This window comes from Lytechinus variegatus, chromosome 1 (assembly GCF_018143015.1).
Source record: "Lytechinus variegatus isolate NC3 chromosome 1, Lvar_3.0, whole genome shotgun sequence".
NCBI classification, from domain to species: domain Eukaryota; kingdom Metazoa; phylum Echinodermata; class Echinoidea; order Temnopleuroida; family Toxopneustidae; genus Lytechinus; species Lytechinus variegatus.
In genome coordinates, this window is record NC_054740.1 from 75,594,682 (window position 1) to 75,621,751 (window position 27,070).

General features: G+C 35.5%; 1 protein-coding gene across 1 annotated transcript; it reads right to left on the reverse strand.

Moving 5' to 3' along the window:
- Nucleotides 1-672: 672 nt before the first annotated feature.
- LOC121423197 lies at nucleotides 673-23,835 on the reverse strand. Its single transcript, XM_041618521.1, has 11 exons — nucleotides 23,779-23,835; nucleotides 21,941-21,990; nucleotides 20,843-20,994; nucleotides 19,855-20,010; nucleotides 16,561-17,901; nucleotides 13,397-13,588; nucleotides 12,468-12,698; nucleotides 10,907-11,064; nucleotides 10,043-10,236; nucleotides 8,322-8,453; nucleotides 673-2,295 (listed from the first exon to the last, which is right to left on the reverse strand). The coding sequence occupies exons 2-11, from the start codon at nucleotides 21,985-21,987 to the stop codon at nucleotides 1,491-1,493; spliced, it is 3,408 nt and encodes a 1,135-aa protein (XP_041474455.1). The 5' UTR covers nucleotides 21,988-21,990; nucleotides 23,779-23,835; the 3' UTR covers nucleotides 673-1,490.
- Between the last annotated feature and the right edge of the window lie 3,235 nt (nucleotides 23,836-27,070).

Genomic DNA, 27,070 nt, shown 5'->3' on the forward strand with positions numbered 1-27,070 from the left:
CCAAAAGCTTCAGTCTCTGTACATTGGTTGTTCTGCTGAACTACATTGGCTACAATCACTGTCTGGGGATGATAGTCAAATGTCAGAAATAGTTAAATAATCACCCCCCCCCAAAAAAAAAAGAAGGTTATTCATGTATCTTAGATTACCTAGTTAAAGGGATTAAATTGATAGTGCTTAGCAAAAACAATTATAATCCAATGTCACTTCTAAAAAGGGAATACATTCACTTATCTGATCTTAATGTTCATATTAAAGGGGAAGTTCACCCTGAAGAAAACTTTCTTGTAAAAATAGCAGAAAAAATATTGGTGAAGGTTTGAGGAAAATCTGTTAAAGATTAAGAAAGTTACTAGAGTTTAAAGTTTTGGATTTGTGACGTCATAAACGAGCAGCTGCCCCATGTGTTATGTAATATAAAATGCATGAATTTCAAATTTTGTGTGGTTCCTGATGACTTAATTTTGTTTTCTATTCAAGATCCGGTGTGAAATGATTTGTCTATCGATATACAAAAAGCACATTGAAAACCATTTTCAATTTTCTGAGAAAATGACATTTCATTGATTTTTTACCATTCGCTATGGAGGAATGCTGCTAGCATATGACGTCACAAATCAAATAATTCAAATTCTAATATCTTTTTAATCATTTGATCTTGATGAATTTTTCTCAAACCTTTGGCAATATTTTTTATCATTTTTTCTGTTATTTTCACAATAAACTTTTTGTCAGGGTGAACTTCCCCTAAGTTAAATGAGATGTTCAACCTTGGTAGAGAGGTGGACTTGTCAAATTTTGAATGATATAAAACCTTACATATTGCCAATATTTTACTACACCAAAATATGGTTTAGATCTGTAGCTTAATGATTAGCTAAACAAATGTGACGATTCTGTAAATCCTGATATAAATAACCTTAGTCTCATCCTTTCATTCTCGGACACTTGTTTCTTAGTTCAACAATGATTAGGGGGTTGGTTTTTCAAAGACATTATTGAGTACTAGTTAAACCATGGACAATGCTTTCTAATAAAATATGTAAATATATGTTGTACAACAAACTTATAATTTACTACCTTTTCAAATAATATCACATTTGCTCTGGTATATATCCTACCTTCATCAATTTCATGCATCAAAATTAATGTGAAACAGTCCCAAGTGCCCCTTTTGACATTCAATTTCCTTGATGATTTTTCTTTTTTAAATTGCTTCATGCTGAAGTGAGCACAGACCCTTTACACAAATCAACAATTTTCCTTTCATATTCCTTCAATGACCCATATATAATAGCTATTTTAGACATAAGATTTATAATACTGTAACAATAGTCAGTTATTGTATAGCGCATATCATGTTAGCAGCTAACATCTGTATGTGCTTTCGAACAGGCCTTGAATATTACTATGATTAATAATAAATATCATTAAGTGATGAATACAAACAAGGATCAAATTATGAATTCACATTATGGAAAAGAAAATTATCACCTTTTGACTAATCCCTTTAAGTTTTCTTGTAATCTGGCAATATCATCATCAAGCTTCGATAGTCCTACCTGAAACTGAGCCTCATATTGTGATGCTATTGATGATATAGTTGACTCGGATACGACTGACCCTACCTCAGCGGCATTGAATATTTTACCAAGGTCTCTCTCTGAGTGTTCTGTTCTCCTACTCAACCTTGAATCACTTCTCACTGTAGATGGTGAGGAATGCTTATCATACCCTGTCCTCCCTAGGCTATCAGATATATGTGCATTTCCACCATGTGATACATGCTGTCTCTCTGACTTTGTTGATGGTGACACCTCCTTTTCTACCCAACTAGGTATGCCGCCACCTCTACTAGTTCTATGGCGCGGGGTGTGGAATAGATAGGGTTTCCGATTGCCAATTTGGGGATCAGCAATGCTCATATACGCTGTCCCATCACCGTCTAATGTGTCTTCCACAAGGGTAGAGTCTAAATCATCATATCTCCCATCCGCCCCAAATTTATCGTCCATTTGAGATGGATTAAGCTTTTCTGAACCTCCAATGAAGACAAAATTATGATCCAAAGAGCCTTGATGATCAGGGACCAGCCAGTCTCCTGTGGGTAATGCATGAGGAGAAGAGCGTTGATGATCAGAGATCCTCCAATCTGACATGTTTAATGCATTAGGAGAAGAATGTTTGGTGGAATGATCTCCTTGCGATGATGACAAGGAATAAGATGACAAAGAATCATGTGGTGACCTCTGACATTGTCTCAACGCTGTTTGGAGACCATTAAGTGAACCATTTCTAAATTGAAATAGAAATCATGGGAAAAGGAATGGCAATTATTTAGAATTACACATAGTAGAAGAGATGAAAAGAGAGACGTACAATACAGTCAAATGCATTTAAGAATTATATAGATTACTCAGTATATATTATTGTATCAAATCCATGTACCTTCCAAATCAAATGGCATGGACTGTATTTTTCAACACAGTGAGTGTGTTAAAAATTGGAAAGAGGAGTATAAATCCTCAATGACCTACTTTTAGTGCAAGGCTTGAAGCCTTAACCCTAAAAAGACTGGGGGGTGCTGATTCACCCCCCCCTCGACATTTTTCGAGAGAAATCCTTCTGCGCAAATTTTTTTGACCGCGTCGCTCGCTGACTTTTTACTTTCAAGTCTCGCGCAACTTTTGAGACCAAAATTGCGACCCCCGGGTCCACGGTTCCGAAATTACGCAACATTTCGTAAGTGCATGCAGACCCAAAATTACTCAAAAACATGAATTTGTGTACAAATCCAATGCAAATAGTGTTTTTAGCCAAAATTCATAAATGTATCATTATTTTTCATTTTACTGCTTAAAATAAATTAATTTGATCTTTTTTATAGTAAAATAAAGTCTCTGACAATTTCCATTGAAAAAACAATAAAAAACAAAAAGTTGAAAAACAAAGAAATACATAAGAAATTTAGAAAACAATAGAATACATAAGAAAATAAATGTGATGTTGAATTTTTTTTTAAATAAAATGTGATCAGATGCCTATCTAGAGCATGTGAAACAAAAATTAGCATTTCAGGGGCATTATTTTATTAATTAGAGCAAACTTATGATTTTATGCATAAATTAGCATAATCAATGAGACATGAGATTTTTTGCAGAATTTGATGTTATAGTTTTGTAGACAATGCCATGGGTAACGCGTGTGCCAATTTTCGTCGCGATCGCGCGATCGACGGCCGAGATCATAATCCCCAGTCTTCTTAGGCGTCGAAATAGCCCAGTCTATTTATGGTTAAACATACATGTACTGTACATGTAGTTCAGCAAATATACTTTTACTAATTTTGTTTGAGAATACAAAGTACACTGAGTTTGTAGACACTTAAGGCACTATAAAGATTCATAAACTCCACTTTTCAACCCCTTTCTACAATTAATTATGGTGATGTTATCAACTTCCTACATGAGTTATTGTTAAGAAGAGCCTTGTAACTTCATTTATTCACAAGAATGTCACCCATTTGTTCAATCTGCTTGTACCTTAAAATAATTTGATACACATAGGTTTTGATCAGGAGACTCCGAGACTTAGCTTAAGGCTGAATCCACCAAGATTCCAATAGGATTGTTCAAATGATCAAATAACACCAAATACATAACAGCTGGATTACAAATAATGAATTTACAACACTTTCAAGTCTGATATTGATAAAACTGTGCACAAGCATGTATTCAAGTTTTGAGGGTCATGAGCTACATTAACTGCATGCAACATCATTAAAAATAATACAAAAACTCAATACAGTTTGTTTTACTTTACTTCTTAAGAAAAGGGTAAATTTTAGTTCTCTATGATATTTTGGAAAGCATTACTAAAGAGGTATTTAACCCCAAAGGAACAAGAGAAATGAGACAAGTAGACATGTGAACATTTTAATAATATTCAACAAACAATAAGAAAGTTATACAAATTGAAAAGTTTTCAAAATTTGTATTACCTCTGGAGAAAAAATGTCACTTTTTTATAGTATTACTTCAAATTCTTATTTTTTCTATTAGGATATAAAGAAATATATGCTACCTGTATAATATTCTGATTACTGCCTATAAAGAGGACTTAGTACTTAAGAGTAAACCACAAATGCCAACAAATGTCAACTAAGTACATGGCCTATGGGGAAAGTCATCCCTACCACTTATCCAGTTTCCAATTTGGAATTAAGTTTGTCTTAGGGATCTTAATTTTAAAACAACCATAACTTTTTTAAGGCCTGGTCCCACTGCACCTACGGATGCAGAGAGGATGTATAATGGATAAGAATCTTGCCATCCACTGGAAAACGTTATGTGTGTACTCTTTGCATACGTGTTTCATACGCTCTATATCCATCAAGCATCCATCCACTGTGATTTCATTGTTCACCCATTTTGTCCATTGTCTGGAGTGGATAGAGCCACCCCAATATTTTGTTTGTCTGCTGTATCCGTTATGAATATGTTTTGTGTCCGTTGGCCATTGGGACCGGGGGCCTGTTTTATAAAGGACTTGCAACCATTGTAACTTTGCTAGTATGGCAACTACCATGGTAACCTTGATTCTGATTGGCTGCTGAGCCCTGTTATCATGGTAGTGTCCATAATGACAAAGTCATAACAGTTTATAAAAAGGACCAAAGTTATTGGAGATCTAGAAAACTTGTACAACTTATACATTGAAAATCAAACACTGTACATCATTAACATCAATACTTGCAAAATACTTGAGATAGACAAAATTAAATCACAACTAAGATGACTCAAACTTTAATTTGGCAAGCTACTTGATTTGACAATAAAACTGAAGCATGTGATTGTAATGCCTGTGGTCTATGTTTCACTTTGCTTTCAGGAATCTTTCTTTCTCTTTCTCCCTATCATTCGGCCTCTCTCTCTCACCCTCTCCCTCTCTGTTGTCTCCCTTCCTCTCCTCCTCTTTCTCTCCCTCCCCACAACTCTCTCTAAAACCAATATACCGGTACTCACACACAAGAAATTAAGACATAAATATAAAGAAAATAATATTACACCAAGGTTTTTACCTGACTGCTAAGAAAGCATAAATGCCTGTGAACAAGCAACCAGGGGATCTACAGCTTACGGTCCTCTCCGAGGAACCTGGTAATGAGGATAAAGGCCTTTACCAAAGGCCAAAAGGCACTAGCGCACCACTTGGGAATCGAACCTGGGTCAACGAAATCCGAAACCCCCTCTCTATCGACTGAGCTAATAATGCTTATGATTCTCTGCATACTTTCAGAACAGCTGAATGTTTCAGGGTCATATATGCAGAAAAAAATCACTCGAAATATGCTTTAAAAAAAAAACCCCTTTCAATCACTTTGCATGTAAAAACCCTCTCTTTTCATCAAGAGGTAGTAAAGATAGAAATCTATTCATTAATCTGATTATGTAAGAGTGTACTTGAAAGTCTTTTCCTTAACCTTCAATTGTAATGCGATATGTGTTTGCTTGGGCTTGGACCAATTATCTACCAGTATCAAATACACCTGAAATCTATGGTTGAGCAAAAACAATTAAACATGAAATGAGAGTGCAGTATAAGGGCTATTGGCCTGTATACTAGACTCCAGTTTGACTGAAACCATGGTCTACTGTTAGTAACTATTAGTGTTTGTCTATATACTGAATGTGTCTTGTAAGAGTACTGGGATCATTCCCATGTCTCTATGGTGAAGAAAACCATTTTGTATATAATTTACGCGTTAATGATCAGTTGTATTAGTTCTTTGCCCCTCCCTCCGGATGGTGTTTAATGTTTAAAGTGCCAATATACAGATAATATAATAATATTCCACATTTATATAGCGCTTAATACATCGGAACGACGTCTCTAAGCGCTTTACAGACATATTATTACCCCGGTCATCGGATCCTTGCATGCCCGCATACAATGTATGCACCTTCTCCACTCTCTGGGGAGCATTCCAACAAGAGTTCCAAGACTCAATTGCTAGGCATACTACATATATGCTTTCACATCCTACCGGGTACCCATTTAACACCTGGGTGGAGAGTGGCAAAGTGTGGATTGATGCCTTGCCAAAGGACGCTAGGCCATGGTGGGATTCGAACACACGACCCTCTGATTACAAGGCGAGAGTCAGAACCTAGAGTTTGAATATAACATTTCCTCTCCCCGACGGAGTTATATTTTTCCCCAAGGGAAAATATTATCCCGAGGGTAAAAATATAGCTTTGAAGGGGAGTTGAAATGTTATTTATTAAAACAAAAGACCAGGCAATATCTGTTATATTGTATAGTCTATGTGGATTTGACATCAGAAATCGCATTCATCATCTGGCTCAAACCGAAATTCTTGCTACTGCTCTGATCCATCTACGTCATAATAGATTTTTTATTAAATACAAGCGCATTCTTCATGCAATCGATGCGTTAACATTAATGCGTACATCAAATAAACTACCTTGTTTTACGCAACTTGTATGCAGCGAGTGACGTCACCTTAGCGAATACAACGCCGCAATTGACAATACAACGCAGTATATTCCCTGAGGTGACGTCAAAACCTAGAATATAACAAATGCGATCCTCGAAGCTATGGTCACGTGATGTCGTATTGACCTATTACTGATTCGAATCTATATAACCTATGTGATATATATGATTAATTACCACTCGTCAGATGGAACACCCTATCTGAAAATGCTGTTTTTCGTTGGGGTCCATACACACAAACATACAATCATGGACCTACTATTAGGTCCATGATACAATCAAACATGGTGATAACAAAAGCACAAAATTATGAATAATAAAATATTGGTAAAACAAACACAAACAACAGATATGGACATTTGTGTCACATTTGAACATAGAGACAGTACACCACAACTTTAAACCTTGGTTTAAGTTTAACCGGAGCTAAGAATACAGGCCTTTATAAGATAACAGACCTGGAAATATTTGCAGTTTCATGGTATCATATGTACACGTACATGTTCAGTCATTCTCAATGTATCTGAAAATATAACTCTGTTTAAGAGTGATCACCTGACTAGATATCACTTTCATGGGGAGAGGAAATAATACCAGCATGATGATGCATTTCATTTATCATTGAAGATTTCCCTACAGGATATACACATATACTACATCTTTCAGCTGGTAGAAATGCAACCCATATGGCCAAAAAGCTCGACGGAAGTTTTTACGCAAGAGGGTTGTTTTTAAAACCCTCCACAGCTTTCAAGCATATGTAATTAAGTGGTACTTTATCAATGCTTAACTTACAGAAGATAAGAAAACCATTGGAAAAAACATTATTGCAAGTCTATCCTGACATAAATACATGTACTAGTTTCGCTATACTTTCCCCATAGTCTGATATATTTATATACTCTTGTTGACTTTAATAACAACTGCAGCTGGCAAAAAGGTCATTGACATTGACCATATGAAAAATACTATGTATACAATTTAGAAGCAGACATACAATACTTTAACCTTTAAAGAATTTCCATAGACTGGAAAAAAAAACAGTATAATTTAACTATAAAAAAAACAAACACTCTACCAACATATGAGAAATTTACACGATGTATTTGTGTACATGATAGGAGCAAAATAAGAAATGATGAAAAAATGTAGATGGTTTGGGTTCCCAAGGTGTTTGGGAAGTCGGGGGGGGGGGGGGTCACAAAGACTAAGAGTCGAGCTTAAATGTCAACATCGATATGATAGGTAATGCGCATCCTCTTGGCAAGATCTGACCAATGCGGTGATGTCTTTTAAACAGAACAAAACTGGGAATTTAAAGTGCAAATTTAAGTCACAATTAAATTTTTGTGAAACACCCCCTCCCCTGCATCAATGAGCGCTTATATAACAAAAATGATTTATTGCTACACGTATGAAGTAATACATTTATAGCATGTGATACATCACACAATATTTAGTGATTGTGCAATAAGTTAACCTGTGCATTTCAGATTTATTGAGAAACATTTTACTTCCTTTTGAAATAAAAAAAAATCAAAAACTCCATTTGAATCAAAAGGTTATAAGCTACAAAGAAACTTGAAGAAAGACAATGCAAATTTTATGCATTTTCACAGGTTGCCAAACAAAAAGAGGAAAAGGAAGAACAAGTAAACCAGCATTGCTCTCATTTTATTACATACAATGAATTTAGTCAGGCCTATATGTATAAAAACATTTTCTAAGCCCATTAATTTGAATTTTTTTAAAGCAAAATTTCACTTTCACTTGATTAAATCTATACATTATAAATACCATACCTGTTTGAAGTACTGATGGATGACTGATGATTCTCCAACCAATTCTCAAGTCTAGATTCCTTGCTCTCACCAGGAAGGGATGATTTCAATGATTTACCTGGTGCCACACTCGATATAATACCTTGCATATTCCTGAAAGAAATATGAATAATTATCATCTTTACAGAGTATTTGAGTGGTGCATGATTTTGCCTGTACAGTATCAGAGCATATTGCACAGTCTAATGAATAATGATCCTTTAGAGATGGTAATAATGGATGTCTTTATTTCATGGGTTAAAGGAACATTCCGCTCGTATTGCCCTCATCTATGCTTCATGCAATATGCGCCCTAACTAGCTGAATATTTCTGGTATTCAGTTCTGAGCCAGCCAATTTGATATGTATTTGAATACTAGATATTAAATGCTATTATATAATGCTGAATAATTATTGTTTGCATCAATGGGAAGTTAAACATACAAAAAAAAAGATTTTTCATTTAATTAAATACATGCTGAAACTAAAGGTTAGGTTACAGGAAATGTGCATGTAAGAAAGTAGTACAACGACTGGACACTAAAAACAGGAAAAAGGATCTTTACGCAAGGAAAATTATTTAAACACACATGAGTGTGATACAAGTAAAATTTTGTAAAAAAAAGTACAGGAACAAACTTTCAACCCAAAATAATAGTTGCTGTCAAATTCCTGTCTCCGATGACAATCAAAAATACAGAAAATAGTAGAGATATATTTCTTTCCTTTTTTTTGTAGGGGGAGGGGCACCATTTTGATCTCAACACATGAAACATAAGGTTTTATCATTTTGTAGAAAACATGCCATTCTCACATTTTATCTATTAACAGGGAGGGGGTTCACAGAGCTGTCTTTCTTTTTTAACCTTATACATGACTTTAAGAATAACAGAAATACAGAAAGTTGAATGGGTATTGTGCTTGCTTGACATCAAGTTGAAATATTCAGATATTTCCTTTTAACTACAATTTGTAGCATAAATGGAGCACAATTTACATTCAATCAAATGCATAACAAAAGTAAACAAATATTTTGAACTCTGACACTGACAAGTCGCATCCTACTTATTTATAAAATCTTGTTTAATTTGAAGGTTTTATGGAATAAGCCCAGATAAGAGAATTTGGCGTTGAAACTTGATTTGTCAGGAGTATAGGAAAAGATGCATTGTGCCCGTTTCATTGTAACTGTTGTCGCTTTGCCATTATAACAACTTTGCCACTATTGTGACTACCATGGATTGCGACTGGCTGCTGAGCCCTATTACCTTGGTAGTTGCCATAATGGCAAAGTTAAAATAGTTGTAACTCTTTATGGAACAGGCCCCTTGTCTATGGGAGATATTGTATTCTCTTTGACTTCAAAATGGCTCATCTTGGACACATCCTGGGGCCGTTTCATAAAGCTGTTCGTAAGATAAGAGCGACTTTAAGAACGACTGGTGAACCTTTCTTACGCGCTACACCATCACCAATACAATATACCACTTACCTCATGAAGGGATCACCAGTCGTTCTTAAAGTCGCTCTTAACTTACGAACAGCTTTATGAAACACCCACCTGGGCATGGCATGATAATAATCATGGATCCTATTAAAATGTACATATGTATATATATAGCATCCTACGGGCAATGACATGATATAAAGAGCAAACTGATACTTGACACAATACACAGAACTACAACCCAAAGATGCTGTACCTTGTCATCTGTTGCAGTCTCTTGATCTCTGAATCTCTCTGCTTCACACTCTGTCTTAAAATACCTTTCTCTTTCTCAACAGCCTCAGTCCTATGACTCTCAGATTCCAGTTGAGATTTTAGCTTAGTGATCTCTTGACGCAGTGCGCTTGTTTCTAGAGTCCAACCTTTTCTCTTCTCCTTTAGATCATTGTCCTAAATATGGAAAAAAAAATTTTATTCTCATTTTTATCTTTTACTTTGAGCAAGCAAACATCTCATCAGGATCGGAAACTACAGCGAGGGTTATAATCACACTGAAAAATTGTCCACTGTCTGATTGAATAAAAAGTATATATAAGTATATATTTATAAGATGCTGGCATCAATGAGCTCCTACCCCAAAAGTATCATACTGCCCTCTCTTGGCAATTTGTGGATAGTCGAGAGCTGGTACCAACCTCTTGACATTATCATAACAAATAGTCTCAGTCTTTGTTTTAATCTTTAAAAGATATCAATATTATTAAATTTTTAATTCATTGGTATATCATTTATCAAAAATACTACTGGTAATTGATTTTGTTCTTCAATAAAGTGTTCAACATACTATTATCAATCAATTAATCACATGTACAGTGACCGAAATCAAAGTCTACTGTAATCGCCTCTTGAACAGTCCTGAAATTTCCATATCAGTATTTCATATAATTTCTCATATTTTGAATTATGGACTTTTTAAAATCGAGACTGAAATAAATGCACACTGTAAGTGAAATGATATTCAGTTGCTACACATTCTGCAACAAACAACACATATGTACAGTCAATTAACGCACACACATTAAAATAACCAAGGGAAAATTGGAGAGTTGTAGTATTTTACCATTTTCTTGTAGACATCTTGCATATTGTGTTTATCAGTAGTGAGAGTATCCACAGAAGCTCTTAGCTCAGTAATATCTCTAGCCTGTCTCTCTGTCTCACTTTGCAGTTCTTCTACTTGCTTCTGAAGGTTTACATTCAAAGACTGCAGAGTTAATGCTGTCAATGAAAAAAAAAAAGAACTCATAATAAACTTTAATGTCGCTATTATAAAAATAATTAACAGCTGGATTCATATAGCGCTTTTTTGCCTGAGGATACAAAGCGCTTGCTATTATTACCCCGGCTTTAAGCTTGAGCTACCATCACCAGCGCTCAGTGCATTCAAAGAATTAATCCTGCCGATACCCATTCACCTCACCTGGGTCGAGTGCAGCACAGTGTGGATAAATTTCTTGCTAAAGGAAGACACGCCATGGCTAGGATTCGAGAGAAAACCTTTTATCTATCATTTTACAAGAAAATCACTTTCTTGTTTTCATACTTGTTATCTTCCACGGTGTATCTTCTATAAATACCATAGATCCCGAAAAGTGACATCAGGGCTCCGTAACACAAAGAATAGCGATCAATCGCTTAATGAAATGACCAATCAATATCTATGATACATGCGCATTTGGTTCAAAATACTGACCAGGGACCAATCAGTGCGGTTCTTTCATATTTGTAATCCATCGCAAACCTTTGTGTTACGGAGCCCTGTTCATCACGTCATAGGAGAGACTTTCTTTTTGGAATAAGAGTTATATCAGCCATGAGTGTTAGTGCTTCTTTCAAAGTAGATGGGGACCAAGCAAGATGTGAATAAAATAAATACAATGAGCTTAGCAACTTGGGTATGTACCTTCTCTACTCCCCAGGGAGTAGAAATGGTACATATATTGTATTAGGGTAAACCAGAGTCCAAAGATTGGGCAATACTCAGTAGTGCTATTATTATCATCATTGCTGTAAATTCAACTTGTTTGAGATACAATGATTTGTTATCCCATCAGCATCGAAAGACTCCATGGAAGATTAGTGGTATTATGTTAATACTGCTGAAATGGGCCATCCTCCATATTTTATGATTTATATAATTTGTTAAATTTGATCGTGTATATATTTCATTCTTTTTATATGTAAATAAATACGAACATACAAAGAAACAATCATTTACTTTTCTTGTTATTGCCTACGGGAACAGAGTGGTCCCTGTACAATGTCAATGGGAATTAGTAAATTCTGTATTCAATGGTTAACCAAAATCTTGATGATACCATTTTTGCTTGTTCTCATTGCAGACACTATTTTTATACTTGTGAGAGCACACAGTGAAACCCATCTATAAACATCATACCAATGGGAAAAAAAGGTGACCATTATAAGCAAGTGGTCTGTAAGCAGAGGTTCTAGATATTAAAAGGAAACAGACATTACTTCATTTGGGGGCAAATGTCCTTTACAAAAAGGTGGTTATTAAGCAGATTTGACTGTACAAGAGGTTAAGACAATGAATTGAAATTTGAATTTTTATAATATGCATGTATTTGATGGACAATACAAGAAGCAGCATTGCTAACCTTCTAAACTGACTCCTGATTGGCTGCTTTCCTTTGTTTGTATTTGAAGTTGGATCTGTCTGAGTTGCTGATTGGCTATTCTAAGTCTTCTCCTAAGCTGACTATTCTCACTTCTAATTGGTTGAAGAGCAAGACTGATCTCTGTTTGTAGATCTCTATCAAGACTGGTGAATGGTAACGTCTCAATCACTTCTTCGAGCTCTGATAGAAGCTCTTGAGTTTGTACATCACCTACAGAAATGATAACAAAATGAAAGAAAGATTTACACCTACATACATTTAGGACTCAATTGTAGAAATTAGAACTACTTCAGCTTTATTCTATTTCAATAATAATGATATAATGTGAAGACTGGTGGAACATCAATTTGGTACCATTCTACACAATACACATGCTTATAAATAACATTTTCATTTTACAGAGTACCAGGAAGGAGAATGTAATGTATAAAAGTGTCAATATTAGAGCAATGTTTTGGTATTTACAGTCAAAGTTTGAATGCATTCCATTATTAAAGATATCAGACCATTCTACACATTTCAATAAATATTGAATCTTTCAATTCCATTGCTCAACACTTTATAAAATCTCCAATTGAAAAAAATAATACATGGCGAGTTTGTGATCTTTCACAGTCTATATCAAGCTATGAACAAATGTTACTTTATAAATTACATCTGTATCAGGATATCTCCTACCTGAAAACTCCCCAGAGTATGGCCTCCCCAAGAGATGGCTTCTTTCTAGAAATCTCTCTTAAAAGGACACTTTTTCCAAATGTGAACTCCCCTGAGGGACTTTGTTTTTCAAATGTTGGTGTTATTGTTGAAAGATGAAAATGAATCTAATGAAATTTGAATTTAAAAATCTATTAAAATCTACAAAGTATTAATCGATACCATAGAGAATGGACTACACATTATCTCACCAATTTTTATGTTTGCACAATGAAGCTCCTTCGTAATGTACCTCAGTGTTCGTACCTGATCCCATAGTGCATTGCTACCTTTAGAACCTGTCAGAACAGCAGGAGGTCGAGAGCTCAAGGGCGGAGTCTGAACACCAACATCACCTTTTGCTTGAGGACTTTTACGAGATGCATGACGAGGCTTGGAATTACCTTAGAATGAAATAATCAACAATAGACAGACATTCCATGACATTTATCGTAGCTTATGAGCAGCTAGTAGTAGGCTGTTGCAAGATATTTATGCTCAATTCCACACCAAGGGTAAGTCCCAGAAAAAGTATATGTCATTGATTAAAGGTGCAGATAACTTTGCAATTAATTTGTGTTCAATTGGAACTCACTTTTTTTGCACAGCCCAATTACACTTGATTTGTAATTAAATGCAAGACTCTTGAAATGCCCCTTAAAGGAGAAGTCCACCCCAACAAAAACTTGATTTGAATAAAAAGAGAAAAATTCAACAAGCATAACACTGAAAATTCCATCAAAATCGGATGTAAAATAAAAAAGTTATGGCATTTTAAAGTTTCGCTTCATTTCACAAAACAGTTACATGCTATATGCAAATGGGCAATTCCACAGGTTGGTGGACATGAGCTTAAAAATTCAAATTCAATATTTTCTTGAATTTTTTAATACTTTAAGTCCTTCATACATGATATTTTCAAGAACAAGAAATAAAAAGTTTATTTTCATATGTATACTTTGGAAAAAAATGGTCAAAAGTTGTGTCTTCCATTGTGTACCAAAATACAAGAAAAATAGTGAAAAATGAAATATGCCTTATTACCATTTTGTTGTTGCAACAACATACCACTTTATATATTTCTGAAGTTTAGAAGAGTCAAATTACTTAAAATACACAACCGCTATTCAAGTAAATTTATAGTACTCATTAAAAAATAAATATTGCAACCTGTTCAGGTGATGTAACGTGAGTAACCGAAAAAACTGACTTTGTTTTCTGAGAGAAAAATTATTCACAGTTAATTGGTGGGATTTTAAATTCTCTTCCTTCAAACAATCTTTGACACAGTGATGACTATCAAAATCATTAAAAAGTACAATTTTTTTATAAAATTGATGAAGAAAAACTGTAACGTAACTTTGTAACGTGAGTAACCATCATGTAATGTGAGTAACCAGTAAAAATTATTCAGTTCGGTAACATTTTCTGTGGGATGTCAAGTTTTAAGTCTCATGGTTAGTTGTGAAATTATTTTTGATTAATTAAAAGCAAAATGAGGGTACATCTCTTTGATGCGACTCTTTGTTCATCATAATATCAGTGGTCATACAATCACACAAAAAAATTGAATATTAGTAGAAGTATTCACAATGCGAGAGTGCATTAGTAAGACTTGGTTTTGATTAACCAAACTTTAAAGAGTGTTTGAACAACACATAGAATGCCCTTACCTGTAACCCTATCTAGGCCGGGGTATTTTGGGAGTTGATATGGCCCGGAGGGTGGGGGAAGGGGGGGGGCTCCCCGGCCCCCCTTGAGATCTCGGCCATTGGCCGCACGATCACGCCGAAAATTTGCGTGCAGGTTGTCTTGGACATAATCTACAATACTATACAGTAATTTATTTCATGCAAATTGGTATTAAGCGATTATGCTATTTTATGCATAATTAGTAAGCGAAATCATACTTTTCCCTCCTACTCCCTAATAAAGCTCCAATTGTTCCAATTTTTGGTATAAAATCTCTTTTAGATGTTCCTAGCAATGAATTTTATACACATTATTGAATTTTTTATGACATGTGTGTTGTTAACCATACATGGACAAAATGTAACGTGAGTAACCGTAACGTGAGTAACCATATTATCTGCACCCCAAGTAAAAACCATGTGTTCTTTATTTTTTTAATTATATACAAAGTTTGTCTCCCTAATATACTTCTTTGAAATGGATATAATCAACTTTCATAAAAGCCTTGTATGAGGAGACTTTTCACTTATGTCGACTTTTCATTTTATGCATGTCCAAATCATGTAACGTGAGTAACCAACACATTCCAAAGATTTGCCAGGAGCATAATAAAATTTCCCAAGTTTTGTTTTTATACAAAGGATAGTCAGACTGTGTACTTTGTTGTGATAAGGAGATGTTTAGTTCCTAACAATAATAATGGAGTTACAGCTCCAAGTATGAGTCAAGGTGTCTCCAAATGTAACGTGAGTAACCGTGGAATAGCCCAAATGAGGAAATGATGACATCACTCACTCACTATTTCTTTTGTATTTTATTATATGAAATATAAAATATTTAATTTTCTCGTCATTGTCATGTGAAATGAAGTTTCATTCCTACCTGAACACGTGGAATTCCATTATTTTAATATTTTGTGCTTCAGGCAAGGAGGTCCTAATCGTCAAATTCGTAAAAATTGAAATATTGTATAATTCAAACAATAAAAAACAAAATAGTGAGTGAGTGACATCATTGACTCTCATTTGGATGTAACTAGCTTGTTCATATAACTATTTTGTTAAAAATAAGCGAAACTTTGAAATGTCATAACTTTCTTATTTTACATCAGATTTTGATGAAATTTTCAGCATTGTGCTTGTCTGATTTTTCTCTATTGATTCAAATCAACATTTTTCTGAGGTGGACTTGACCTTTAAGAGTATGAATAGAAATGAAAGAAATACTTTTATTCCAGTTTAAATATGCACCCATCTTGTGATGTAAATGTTTTAGGAAAAGTATTTTCACAGATAATTGGTGCTATACAAATGCTGTTCATCATCAATTATTATATTGGCCTGTCTTTATGAAAAGGAATTCTAAGGTTAAGACATAATGTTATTTCATCTCACAATTACTATTGATTCCTGACTAGCTGCCTTAAAAAAAAACACGAAGTGGTGTTAAGAGGAAAATGCATTCAGAGGAGCATTTCATGTACTATTTTGTTATATGAATATCTTCCATCTTTTGTTTCCTTCTGATTTTAAGTTAACATTAAGATATGATCTGTGTACAGTTCTGTTTCATAAAGACTTGTTATAGTAACAAATGCATAATTTCTATAGAGCAAATTTGTCAGTGAAAGCCACTAAACACGATGGTCCTAATGAGATCCATGATAAAACCATTTATACCGTACCTGTCTTCCTATCCACTATAGTATCCATTGGATCTTCAGCAATCTCAGGTGAAATTCTTTGCATTTGTGTCACAACAGATCCAGTGCTTTGGTTGGTAGGTTGGGGATCACATGACTGACCAGAATCCCTGACTGGCTCAAGCTGCTCAGCTCCATTTTGAAGATCTGTATCATGCATTCCTACATCACTAGCTTCTAGACGTGTCCCATGGTTTGCAGACATTGATGTTTGATAGAGTTGACTATGCTTGGGAAAGTTCTTGTTCATTGATATAGTATCTTGAATCTTGCTCTCTTGGTCTCTTGCATCGTAATCCACACCCTTCCTGTGAAAATCCTTTGATTCTTGCCCTGCTTGTTGCTGTGTATGGCTAGTATCATTCTGGGTCATTGCATTTCCTGAGGGGTGTGAAAGCTGAGCTTGTGGGGTTTGGATCTGGCTTTCATTCATTCTCTGAAGTTTGCCCACCAAGTCTCGCAAGATAGATTGAGTTGTCTGCACTGTTCCAAGCCCATGGTTGACTGGACCATGTCCCACTCCATGATCAAGCTTTGAGTCAAGAGTTCTTGAAGGTTGTACCCCTGGAGCCATTCTAGAGTTATTCCATGTACATGTAGATGTACCTGGCTGACCAGTTGTAACATAACCTTGAGTATGCTGATCTTGGGTATTTGGATGCTGCTGTTGGTGGATCAGGTGTTGATGATGAACACCCTGTGTTTCTAGATTGTCTTCATTCCCAGGAGTTCTTTCTGCACGGTCTATATCTATACAACTCACCCATGGTTGAGCGTTAGGGTCTAGGTAATTCCCAGTACTCATGTCCCCAGTTTGTCCATTAGTTTCTTTAGGAAACTGCTGTTCTTGTTTAGCATACCTAGGCTGTAAAGTACTTTCAGTCTTTGGAGCTCCTGCATAATGATGTGGTCTCTCATCCAACTTGGCTTCCATAGGTCTTTCCTTTTGTCCAGGATGCTGTTTTATAGGGTTTCTGATTGCTTCTGCCTTTACTCTTGTCTTTCTGATAACATTTTCATTCAGTACCTTGGGTGTTACATCATATGTTTCAATGAATCTTCCTTGACCGTCCATTCCTTGTGAGTGTTGCTTTGATAATGGAAAGTTCTCCTTTCCTGGAGAAACCCTTGCAGGAATTCTTAGATGAACTTTATCCACCACCTCTGTCTTTTCTTGGTGTATATCTTTAGATTGCATCCTATCTCTACCTTGCTTCTTTCTTTCTCCATTACTTAATATCGTCTGCTTATGATTTGGTGTTGAAGAGATAAGCTTCTGATTAAAGGACCTCCTTCCTGTCTGTTTCTTGTCTTTTAGAGAACCTGCACAAGAGAAATACACAGTTAATACTTTGTAGGCTGAAGGTATTCAAAGGACACTTCTTTTTCATTATCTTCCTTTCTTCTTTCCTTCCTTCCTTCCTTTGTCTCCAAGTTGAATTGTCAATGTTGAAGCTTTTTATAATCAATTCTAGCAGATTTATCACATAAGAGAAATAGGTTCACAAACATCTGCAGTGTCTCTACAATCTAATTTGCATGTACATGTAGCAAGCAAATATAGTCAAAATAATATTTTGGTTAATACGTAAAACTTAAAAAAAAATGTACCTGTTATGTGTGGTGTTGTAACAATTATAAACACGAAGGTCTATTCCTGCATTTTTTTACAATCAATTTTTATTCCCTTACTTCATCATAACCTCCTGTATTCAAGAGGGCTACAGTTATTAGATCCACTTTCCAAAGTTTTCAAATATTATGTTAGTTATACTGTATCGGGCAAGTCCAAGAAAAGGTCACCCTGGAAGGCAAAATTTAATCTTTAATTTAAGAAGTTATCTTTGGTGGGGTAAGAAAGCCCAAATGTGGAATTTTAAAATTTCATTAAGAAAAATTTCATGATATGCATATTTATGCTAATTTGGGGCACCTAATTTGCATAATCAGTAAAATGGGCGTTACGTATGGGACAATTATAAAAACTCATAGAAAATGAAAACAAAACTTCTGAGATTCAGTCATAGGTGGGACATGGACCCCCTTACATCTCATTAATTTTGGCAGAAAAAAGTGGTGTCATCTAATTAATTATGCAAATTAGGTCTTGTCCAAGGATGGAATGTCCCATACGTAACATTTTGAGGATGTTTTTTTAAGTTATTTCTCATAATACAATACTTGTATTGTTGCATCTCTGGGAAGTTCTAATTTATTAAGTATGAAAATGTTATACCACAAAAAGTTTCAAAAATGGAGTTTACTTTTTAATTAAAAGTTAATTAAAAAATTGTTACGTATGGGACAACATGTTACGTATGGGACATTTACACACAATGTCAATGGGGAGATTTGTGTACAAAGTGAATGGAGAAAAACAAATTTGAAGAGTGCTCTAAAAACTGATTATTTACCTTTTCTTTAGTTTTTAAACACTGATTTGTTATGAATACTGATTAATGAATACAAATGAAGCCAAAAAAAATGTGAAAATGGAAAAATATGAAAAAATAAAAACAATAGAAATACATAAGAAATTCATAAAACCATGAAAAACAAGGAATAAAAAGGTTGAAATGGCTAATTTCCCCTTCAGTGATATCAAATATGTCTCAGTAGAACATTTAAAAAGAAAGAAACTCTTTTGTTATTTCCATATTTTAAATTATTTCAATTTTTGAATTATGGGGAAAATTGTGTACGTTCTCTATGGGGACAAAATGTCCCATACGTAACTGTCCCATACGTAACATGTCATTAATTTGTTTAATTAGAGTCTGTAATTAGAGGGATTTGGTTTGAGACATGAAACTTGCCATAAATGTACTATAGTATTGAGACTTCTATCACACTAAGTTTCAAGTTGTCAAGTGAAATACTTTCAGAGAATTCTCAACTTGAAACTAATGTATTAAAAATTGTCTTTTCTCTGCGTCCCATACGTAACGGCGCATCTTTTCGCTCTAAAAGGTCAAGATCAAGGTCATATGTCACAATTTTTTGCATGATTATTCTTCTCCTAGATGTCTACCATCATGAGGGTATTCAATCTAATCAAAGTCATTTAACACTATTTTTCAGGTCATTAAAGCCTCTGAAATGTCCCATACGTAACGCGCGCGAATTCTTGGACTTGCCCTATCACATAATGAACTACATTTTTTTTAAGTAGGAAAAAAATTCCACAAACCGTCAGTGAAACCTCAAACAAAATTTGATTTTACAGGAAAAACCTAATTCAAACCTTTTACATTATTTTGTCTTATTAATTCTCACCAGACTGAGTAGATTTCTTCTGTGTGGAAGGTGCCTTTGATTTATTCTTTGCAACAGGACATTTCTGCTTTGCTGTCAATTTATTATGCTGATTTCTGTGTGACATGCCTCCTTGCTTCACCTTTACACCTCTTTCTAGTTTTGTGGGGATGCTTTCTGGAATAAGAAATGACCATTCTAACATTAGTACAATAATGTTGACAGAATGTTTATTTTATGCACATTAATGCATTCCCATTTACTAAGGACTTCAAGTTTGATATTTGCAATATGAGTACATAAATCATAACCTCCCTATTCTGATAATATATAGAAGAAGTGTTATTTCATGTAATAATCACAAATAAACCTTGAAAATAAAGAGAAACATCTAAGAGAAAAGAAACTTAATCTAACAGTCCCATTACACTGTATTCATATCATTTTTACTCATCATCATCATTAGCATCATAATAATCCTTCTTGATCTTGTTCATCTTTTTATCTTCCTGATTGCCTTGAGAATTTATATCAAATGAAATTGGTGCTTCACAAATATGACAATTATTATCTCTCATGGAAATTTATCAATAACGTTACTATCATTCTTATTATGATAATTTTTATTACTAGTATCATAATCATTATTATCAGCAAAGTTTTTATATCTTTATCTTTCCTCAGCTAAGCTTCTGAAAGATAGGTGATAGCGATCTCCAAACTGCAAGATATGAATAGTCTGTCCTTTCACTTTCACCATGTGTAGTAATTTGCTTATATTCATACATTATTCATCATCCAATTATAGCTTCGTGTATGAGCTGCCAGGGATTACTACATCAAGTGTCTAGCCTTCATAAAACTTAAAATATGTTTTTTTTAATACATTTTGCTTTTTTGAATTATAGTTAAACAATCTAAATGCATAGCTGAATCAAACAAGTTCTATGTACATGAAAACATTCCTCCTTAGATCTACTGTATAAGAATCCCTCATTCCTCAACACACCTGATCCGTCACTCTCCATCATGTTAGCAAGAAGAGCAGCACACCTATCTAAACCTCTATGAGTACTCATCACTTGATCATCAGTATCAGTCGAGTATAGAGAATAGCCTGACTGGATTGATGATGGACTCACAGGTCTCTGGGATTTAATCCTAAGAAAGAAAAGTATAAAAACATTTTATTTGATAAATGGTATTTACTATAATAAAATTCAATTCGCAGCCAAAGGCTGAATTACATGTACACATGAATTTTTACAAAGTAAAAGTTTCAATACAAAAAGATAATAAAAAATGTTTATAAATGTATAATATAGGGAAGGGAATACAGAGAGAAATGTAGACAAAAGAAGTAGTGGTGTCAGAAAGAATGGGAGATTAGGAGACTAAAGTTACCGGTATATATAATAACATTTTAACATAATGAACATTTTTAACATATACAATTGTGCTAAAAAGTTAGTGAACCCACCAAGTTCTGCATGTTAAAGATATTTTATAGTGACGTCAGGTGATAAAACATTACATTCAATAAAATTTTATTTCTCTGGACTCGCCGTGTTGTTGTCTCCATTCAACACTCAGCATGAAGGAGTGCATATTCTGGTGGGGTTCACTAACTTTTTAGCACAGAGATGGGTTAGTGGCTAGGGCGAACCCAATCTGATTGGCAGTCAGATAAACAGATTTTCCACCCCATATCCTTGGTCGAGTCAAGGAGTTACCAGCTCAAGTGTAGGTGAGTTTTGAATAATGACAAGCTGCCATGCCTCAACAGGATCAAAGCAAATGCTTGGATACACACAGTACATGTATGGAACAAATTATTCATGAACAGCATTGTCAAATCTTAATAGTTGTGAAAGAAATAAATGAAGAGAAGAATGGCGAGAAATTTTGGTGAGGCAGAAAAAATTTGAGTTCTCCCTAATCACTACCGTAACCCATCTCTGTGGTCTAGAGGTTAAGGCATCGGCGTTGCAAGGTGGGGGCCCGGGTTTGATTTCCAGCAGAGACAATTTTTCAGCCTCACCAAATGACCAATATAAGTAATGATACTGTACAAGGAAATAAAAGTATATTGTATGGATAAGTTTACCTAGTTTTCTCTGCACTGCATTTTTTATTCAGCTGCTTCATTTGCATTTCCTATTGATAAATAAACAGAAAAAACACTATACATTATACATGAATATTTGATTATAAGCATTTTCTTTGACAATTCTTTTTTTATAAGAAACAAAGCCTTAGTAAAATCAATAATTTTGTGATGCAATGAACATATTACATACCATACATGATTTGATTGCTTGCTTCACTTCATTGCAAAGTTTCATTGTATTTTTTTAATAGATTCTAGCATATTATATTTATCAAAGCCGGTCTCAAAGCACATTAGGAAAATGAAAGAAAAGATGAGGGAAAGCAGCTGGTAATGTTACAAGATGACATTTATTATCAATTCTCTGCACCAAGTATTTGGGAGTTAATCTGCAGAGCAACTTGAAATGGAATCATCATGTGGATGCAATCACCAAGAAGGCTAACTCTGTACGGGGCTTTCTGCAGAGGAACATGAGGGCCTGTCCACCAAAGACAAAGGTGTTACTTTACAAGACTCTGATACTCCCTGTCTTGGAGTATGCTGCGGTAGTTTGGGACCCATCCACACAGGAGAACATCAGAAAGTTAGAAATGGTACAGAGGCGTTCTGCCCGTTTTGTCCTAGATGACTACCGCCGCACAAGCAGCGTAACATCTATGCTTCATCAGCTTCAGTGGCCAAGTCTTCAAGAGAGGAGAGCTCAGCAGAAAGTTTATATGATATACAGCATACTCCATGGCTTGGTTGATCTTCCGTCCGCCAATCTCATTCCAGTAACAGCCCCACGCACTCGGGGAAATCCACAAAAACTCCTGGTTCCCTATGCAAGGACACGATTTCTCCAAACATCTTTTTATCCAGACGCTATCAGGCTGTGGAATTCATTACCACCTGTAGCTGTCAACTGCACTTCATTGGAGCCTTTCAAGCTGGAGGTGCAGTGTGTCAAGCTTCGTTAAGCTTCAGTCTGTTTTTTTTAGCTGCACATAGAGTCCATTGTAGAAATTTTTTACTTGCACTGTACACTCAACACTTGACAAGCACAAGGTACGATAATACGCCAGTGGCGGACTGTACCAGCCTGGAAGAATTAAATAAATTTATATATTTTCAATGCGGATTGTCAAAGCATAAATCATCAAGGCCGTCTACATAGTAGTCTACATTCTGATTAGGCCTACTTGATTTTTTTTGGGGGGGGTTTATTCAGAAAATTGTAAATTGTGATGCTAGCATTCATCTTCTACGGAAAATGTGCCCAGTTTTCCTAATATTGACAGGGTTGGATATTTCTATTTCAGCAACTTTTCTAAAGACAGTCACACATACTGGACCCTCAAAAAAAAGGAAGTTAGACTAGAGACGTCTAGCGTTAGTCACGTTCATTTTGGTATCGATCGGCCATTTTCATTGTTTTTTTAAATTGACAGAACTTTTCCTTTTTTTGAGAGTCCAGTTTGTGCCTCGATGTCAGGATTCTGTGTCACGATAGACTTCATCAATATAATCGAGGTAAGTGCATAATTTACTTTTTCCCCTTTTACTTGGAGTACTGCGACCCTAACCCAGGGAGCGCCGGCCATTTCAGAAAACGCCTCCCTGGTCTCCGGCCCGCGATCGGGCTGGACGTACCGGTACCTGGCCCTGGGCCGCGGCTGGGTTAATTAATGGATGAAACAGACGTCCATTTTTCACAAAAAAAATTCATGTACCTAATTCCACTCTTTGATAGGTACAGTGTTTACAGTAACATAGTATTCACACAAATCTATTGGTATGTTCATACACCAATAAAAACGAAATATATCTGTATAAATTCATGTAATACCTACTTTATTTTGGCTTTAGCCTTTGGCTTTGCCTTGTCTTCGATTTCGCATGAATTAAATCAGATTTGCCGGTAATTATTATGTTAAAGTCGTAGAGGGCGCAGTATAACTAATGAAGACTCGTCTACTCAGCACTGATGGGGGGGAGAAAGTCATCCATATTTTCCCCAATCAGTGCTAAAAACTATTTTTCTTTAGGGGTATTCCTAAAGTCAGAAAGAATATCGATGGTAATGGGGTACAGATTTAGGCTTCGATTCCATGGCCATGGTCATTTGTAAAATACACAAGCGATACTGAATGTAATCATTGGCGGCGGAAGCCAAAAATTTTAGGAGGGGACAACCAAAATTTTTTTGACAAGCAAAAAAAAAAAAAAAGGTTCTCAGCCCAAAAATTTTAGAGGGGACACGTCCCCCCGCTTCCGCCGCATATGAATGTAATTGATATTATCATTGCTTGCTCGTATCAGTTTACATTGAAATATCAAATCAGATCAAATCAAACAAAATCAAATCAAGTAAAATTAACTCAAATCGAATTGATTCAAATCCAAACGAATCAAATCGATTCGAATTAAATCAAAGAGGAGACATAAAAGTAACATAATCATCATTCTTGCCATTGTTCTTGATCGCCCCCCCCCCCCAGGAAAATTAGTTACACAAATAAGAGACAACGTCGTATTGATATTCAAATAAACAAACTCAACTTATAAACACTAGAATAGTTGGGCAAAAATTCGCAACTTTTAACCAACTCTGGGCAACATACTGTCCACACAATTGGTTAAAATTTGCCTATTAGTAATTGGGTAGTAAAAACTAATTATTGGGTAATAAATTTGCTGAATTTGATAATAAATGCCCATTTTGTTTCTCAACATTTTGAGTGTGTAGGGGGAAAAAACATACTTTTAATTCTAATTAACAACATTAACAAAATTATAAATAATAAAATCCACCCTCTCTTTGTTTCTGTCTACACTCTTAAAAAAGATATTTGGTAAAAGTGCTCCATAAGGACAATTATAAAATTTGGCATTTTTATTTATCCCGTGTGGTGTGAATTTTGCCCACTCTAAAGTAATTGCTGCTTATTTTTCAACCTTGTCTGGACAATATGCTTTCCGCATTGGGTGAAATATTGCCCCAAATTGGTTGGACACTTATTTATCCTCTGATTGCAAAAAAAAATTACCCAATATTTTTTACAGTGTATAATTTATACTGGTTCATTTCATTTCTTCCCTCTCTCAAAAGATTCATTCTGATCCCTGACCGAATCCTAATTCTGTCCCTGCCTTGGCCCCCTCCCTGTCTGCCCCCTCTCCCTCCCCCCTCTCCTCATCCCATTTTCCCCTCCCTCTCTTCCCTCTCCCTCTCTCCCTTTCACCCTCACAATACACTCTCCTTTTCTCTCCCCTTTTCCCTCCCCTTCCTCTATCTTTATTCTCTCCAATTCCATCTCACCCTCCCTGTTCATTTATCATTCTTCCACTACATCCAGGTTAATCGTCTCGCCTAGCATAATAACGAAGTAACCATTGTCTCTCGGGACGAAAATGATCATTAACCCAATTTTCATTTATTTCTCATAAAACAGCTTAATTTCTTCATTTTCACGCACGTGACTGAAATAGGTTCAGGCAGTGATATATGCATTAAAATCACTTTTGGTGTTATTGGCTCAGTTGTTTCATTTGTGTATCCGTTCTCCCACTATCTTTTCAAAGCAAAATTAAAAAAAGGTGAGTGATATCTATTTCATACTCATCTGTATTTTCAATTCTCGTATGTAGATTTTTAAGGTGATTTTATTTTCAAGCACAATTCAATGTTTTACTGTTTAAATTCATATTTCCGTACTATTGAATTCGCCTTACATTCAAATTTAATGTAGCTATTTTTGTGGTATTTACGACTTAGAGGTGATTCGGCACGGATGTTATAATTGCGACAAGATTACTTTACACTATATATATAATATATATATAGTGTAAAGAAATTGATGAAGAGAACAATGGTAGGCGTAGCTTAAATCAAAGTTCCCCAGAGCTATCTACCCTTTGGAAAAATTGGTGATGCCGAAAAAATGCCTCTGCCGGGAATCGAACCCGGGCCCCCAGCTTTGAACGCCGGTGCCTTTACCACTAGACCACAGAGACGGGTTAGTGGTTTGGCCGACCCTGATCCAATTGACCGTCAGATAGACAGATCCCCCTGTATCAAAGCACTAGCTTTGTATCAAAGCATAGCTTTGATCCAACTGAGGCATGGCGGCTTGTCATTGTTCAAAACCCAACTTCACCCGACAAAGGAAATTATAATTGGTATGTTGTCGAAAATCTGTCTATCTGACGGTCAATTGGATCAGGGTCGGCCTAACCATTAACCCGTCTCTGTGGTCTAGTGGTAAAGGCACCGGCGTTCAAAGCTGGGGGCCCTCTGCCTGCCCCATGAATGGGGTGCAGTGCAGGAGTGACTTGGAGTAAAATCCTTTCTCCCTTTTATGCAGTTATCACTCTCCATTCACAGATGCTAAGCCTTGACCATAATGATCTACGTCATACAAGCTCATAGTTCTGGAATGTGATGTTTTGACCCAAAGACCATTTAGCATCACTCTTACCCAGAAAGAGTGTGAATCATATACTTCTTAAAAAGCATGAAGATTGTTAAACATTTCTACTTTGTACTACTTCCTGTGCACTTCCCGTGAAGGCATCTATTACTAACAGACAAATGAATTTTCAATAAACAGTTCATTTTGACCTGTTACAGTATACTGACAGGAAAAGCGTGCTAGTTTAGGACTGTTTGTAGTAACTCATGAGGAGGATACATATCTCACTACACAGATATTACGAGTGCCGAGAATGGGCTGAAATTGCTTTATATTCTGACCTGAAAACTTGATATTCTGAGCATTTTTGATACCAATGATTAAGATTTGTATCTAAAAGAAGAATAGATGCGAGCGCGAAGCGCGAGCTGAAAATTTTGATATTTCGATCTGAAAAAATGACAGTTCGAAAATGAAAATTACAGTTCGAAAACGAAATAAGGTTCGATATTCCGAAGATTCGTTAATCCAAAAACGAAATAAGGTTCTTTATTCCGAAATTTCGTTAATTCGAAAAATGAAATAATCGGTGGCGAAGCCGGGAAACCCGGAAGGTTAAGCGTGGTGGAGGGGGGGGGGGCACCGTTGCTGTTATTGTCACGAGGATATATGGAGGCAAATGGAAGGTTGGCGGAGCAATGTAAAGTAGAGCAAAGCCTTCTTACTTTTA

Coding starts and splice junctions, on each gene's coding strand:
- LOC121423197 (XM_041618521.1), bottom strand. CDS start 21,987: ATGCAAATGAAGCAGCTGAATAAAAAATGCAGTGCAGAGAAAACTAG. Junction 17,902..19,854: donor GAAGAAATCTACTCAGTCTG/GTGAGAATTAAT, acceptor TCTCTTGTGCAG/GTTCTCTAAAAGACAAGAAA. Junction 2,296..8,321: donor TCCATCAGTACTTCAAACAG/GTATGGTATTTA, acceptor ATTTCAATTTAG/AAATGGTTCACTTAATGGTC.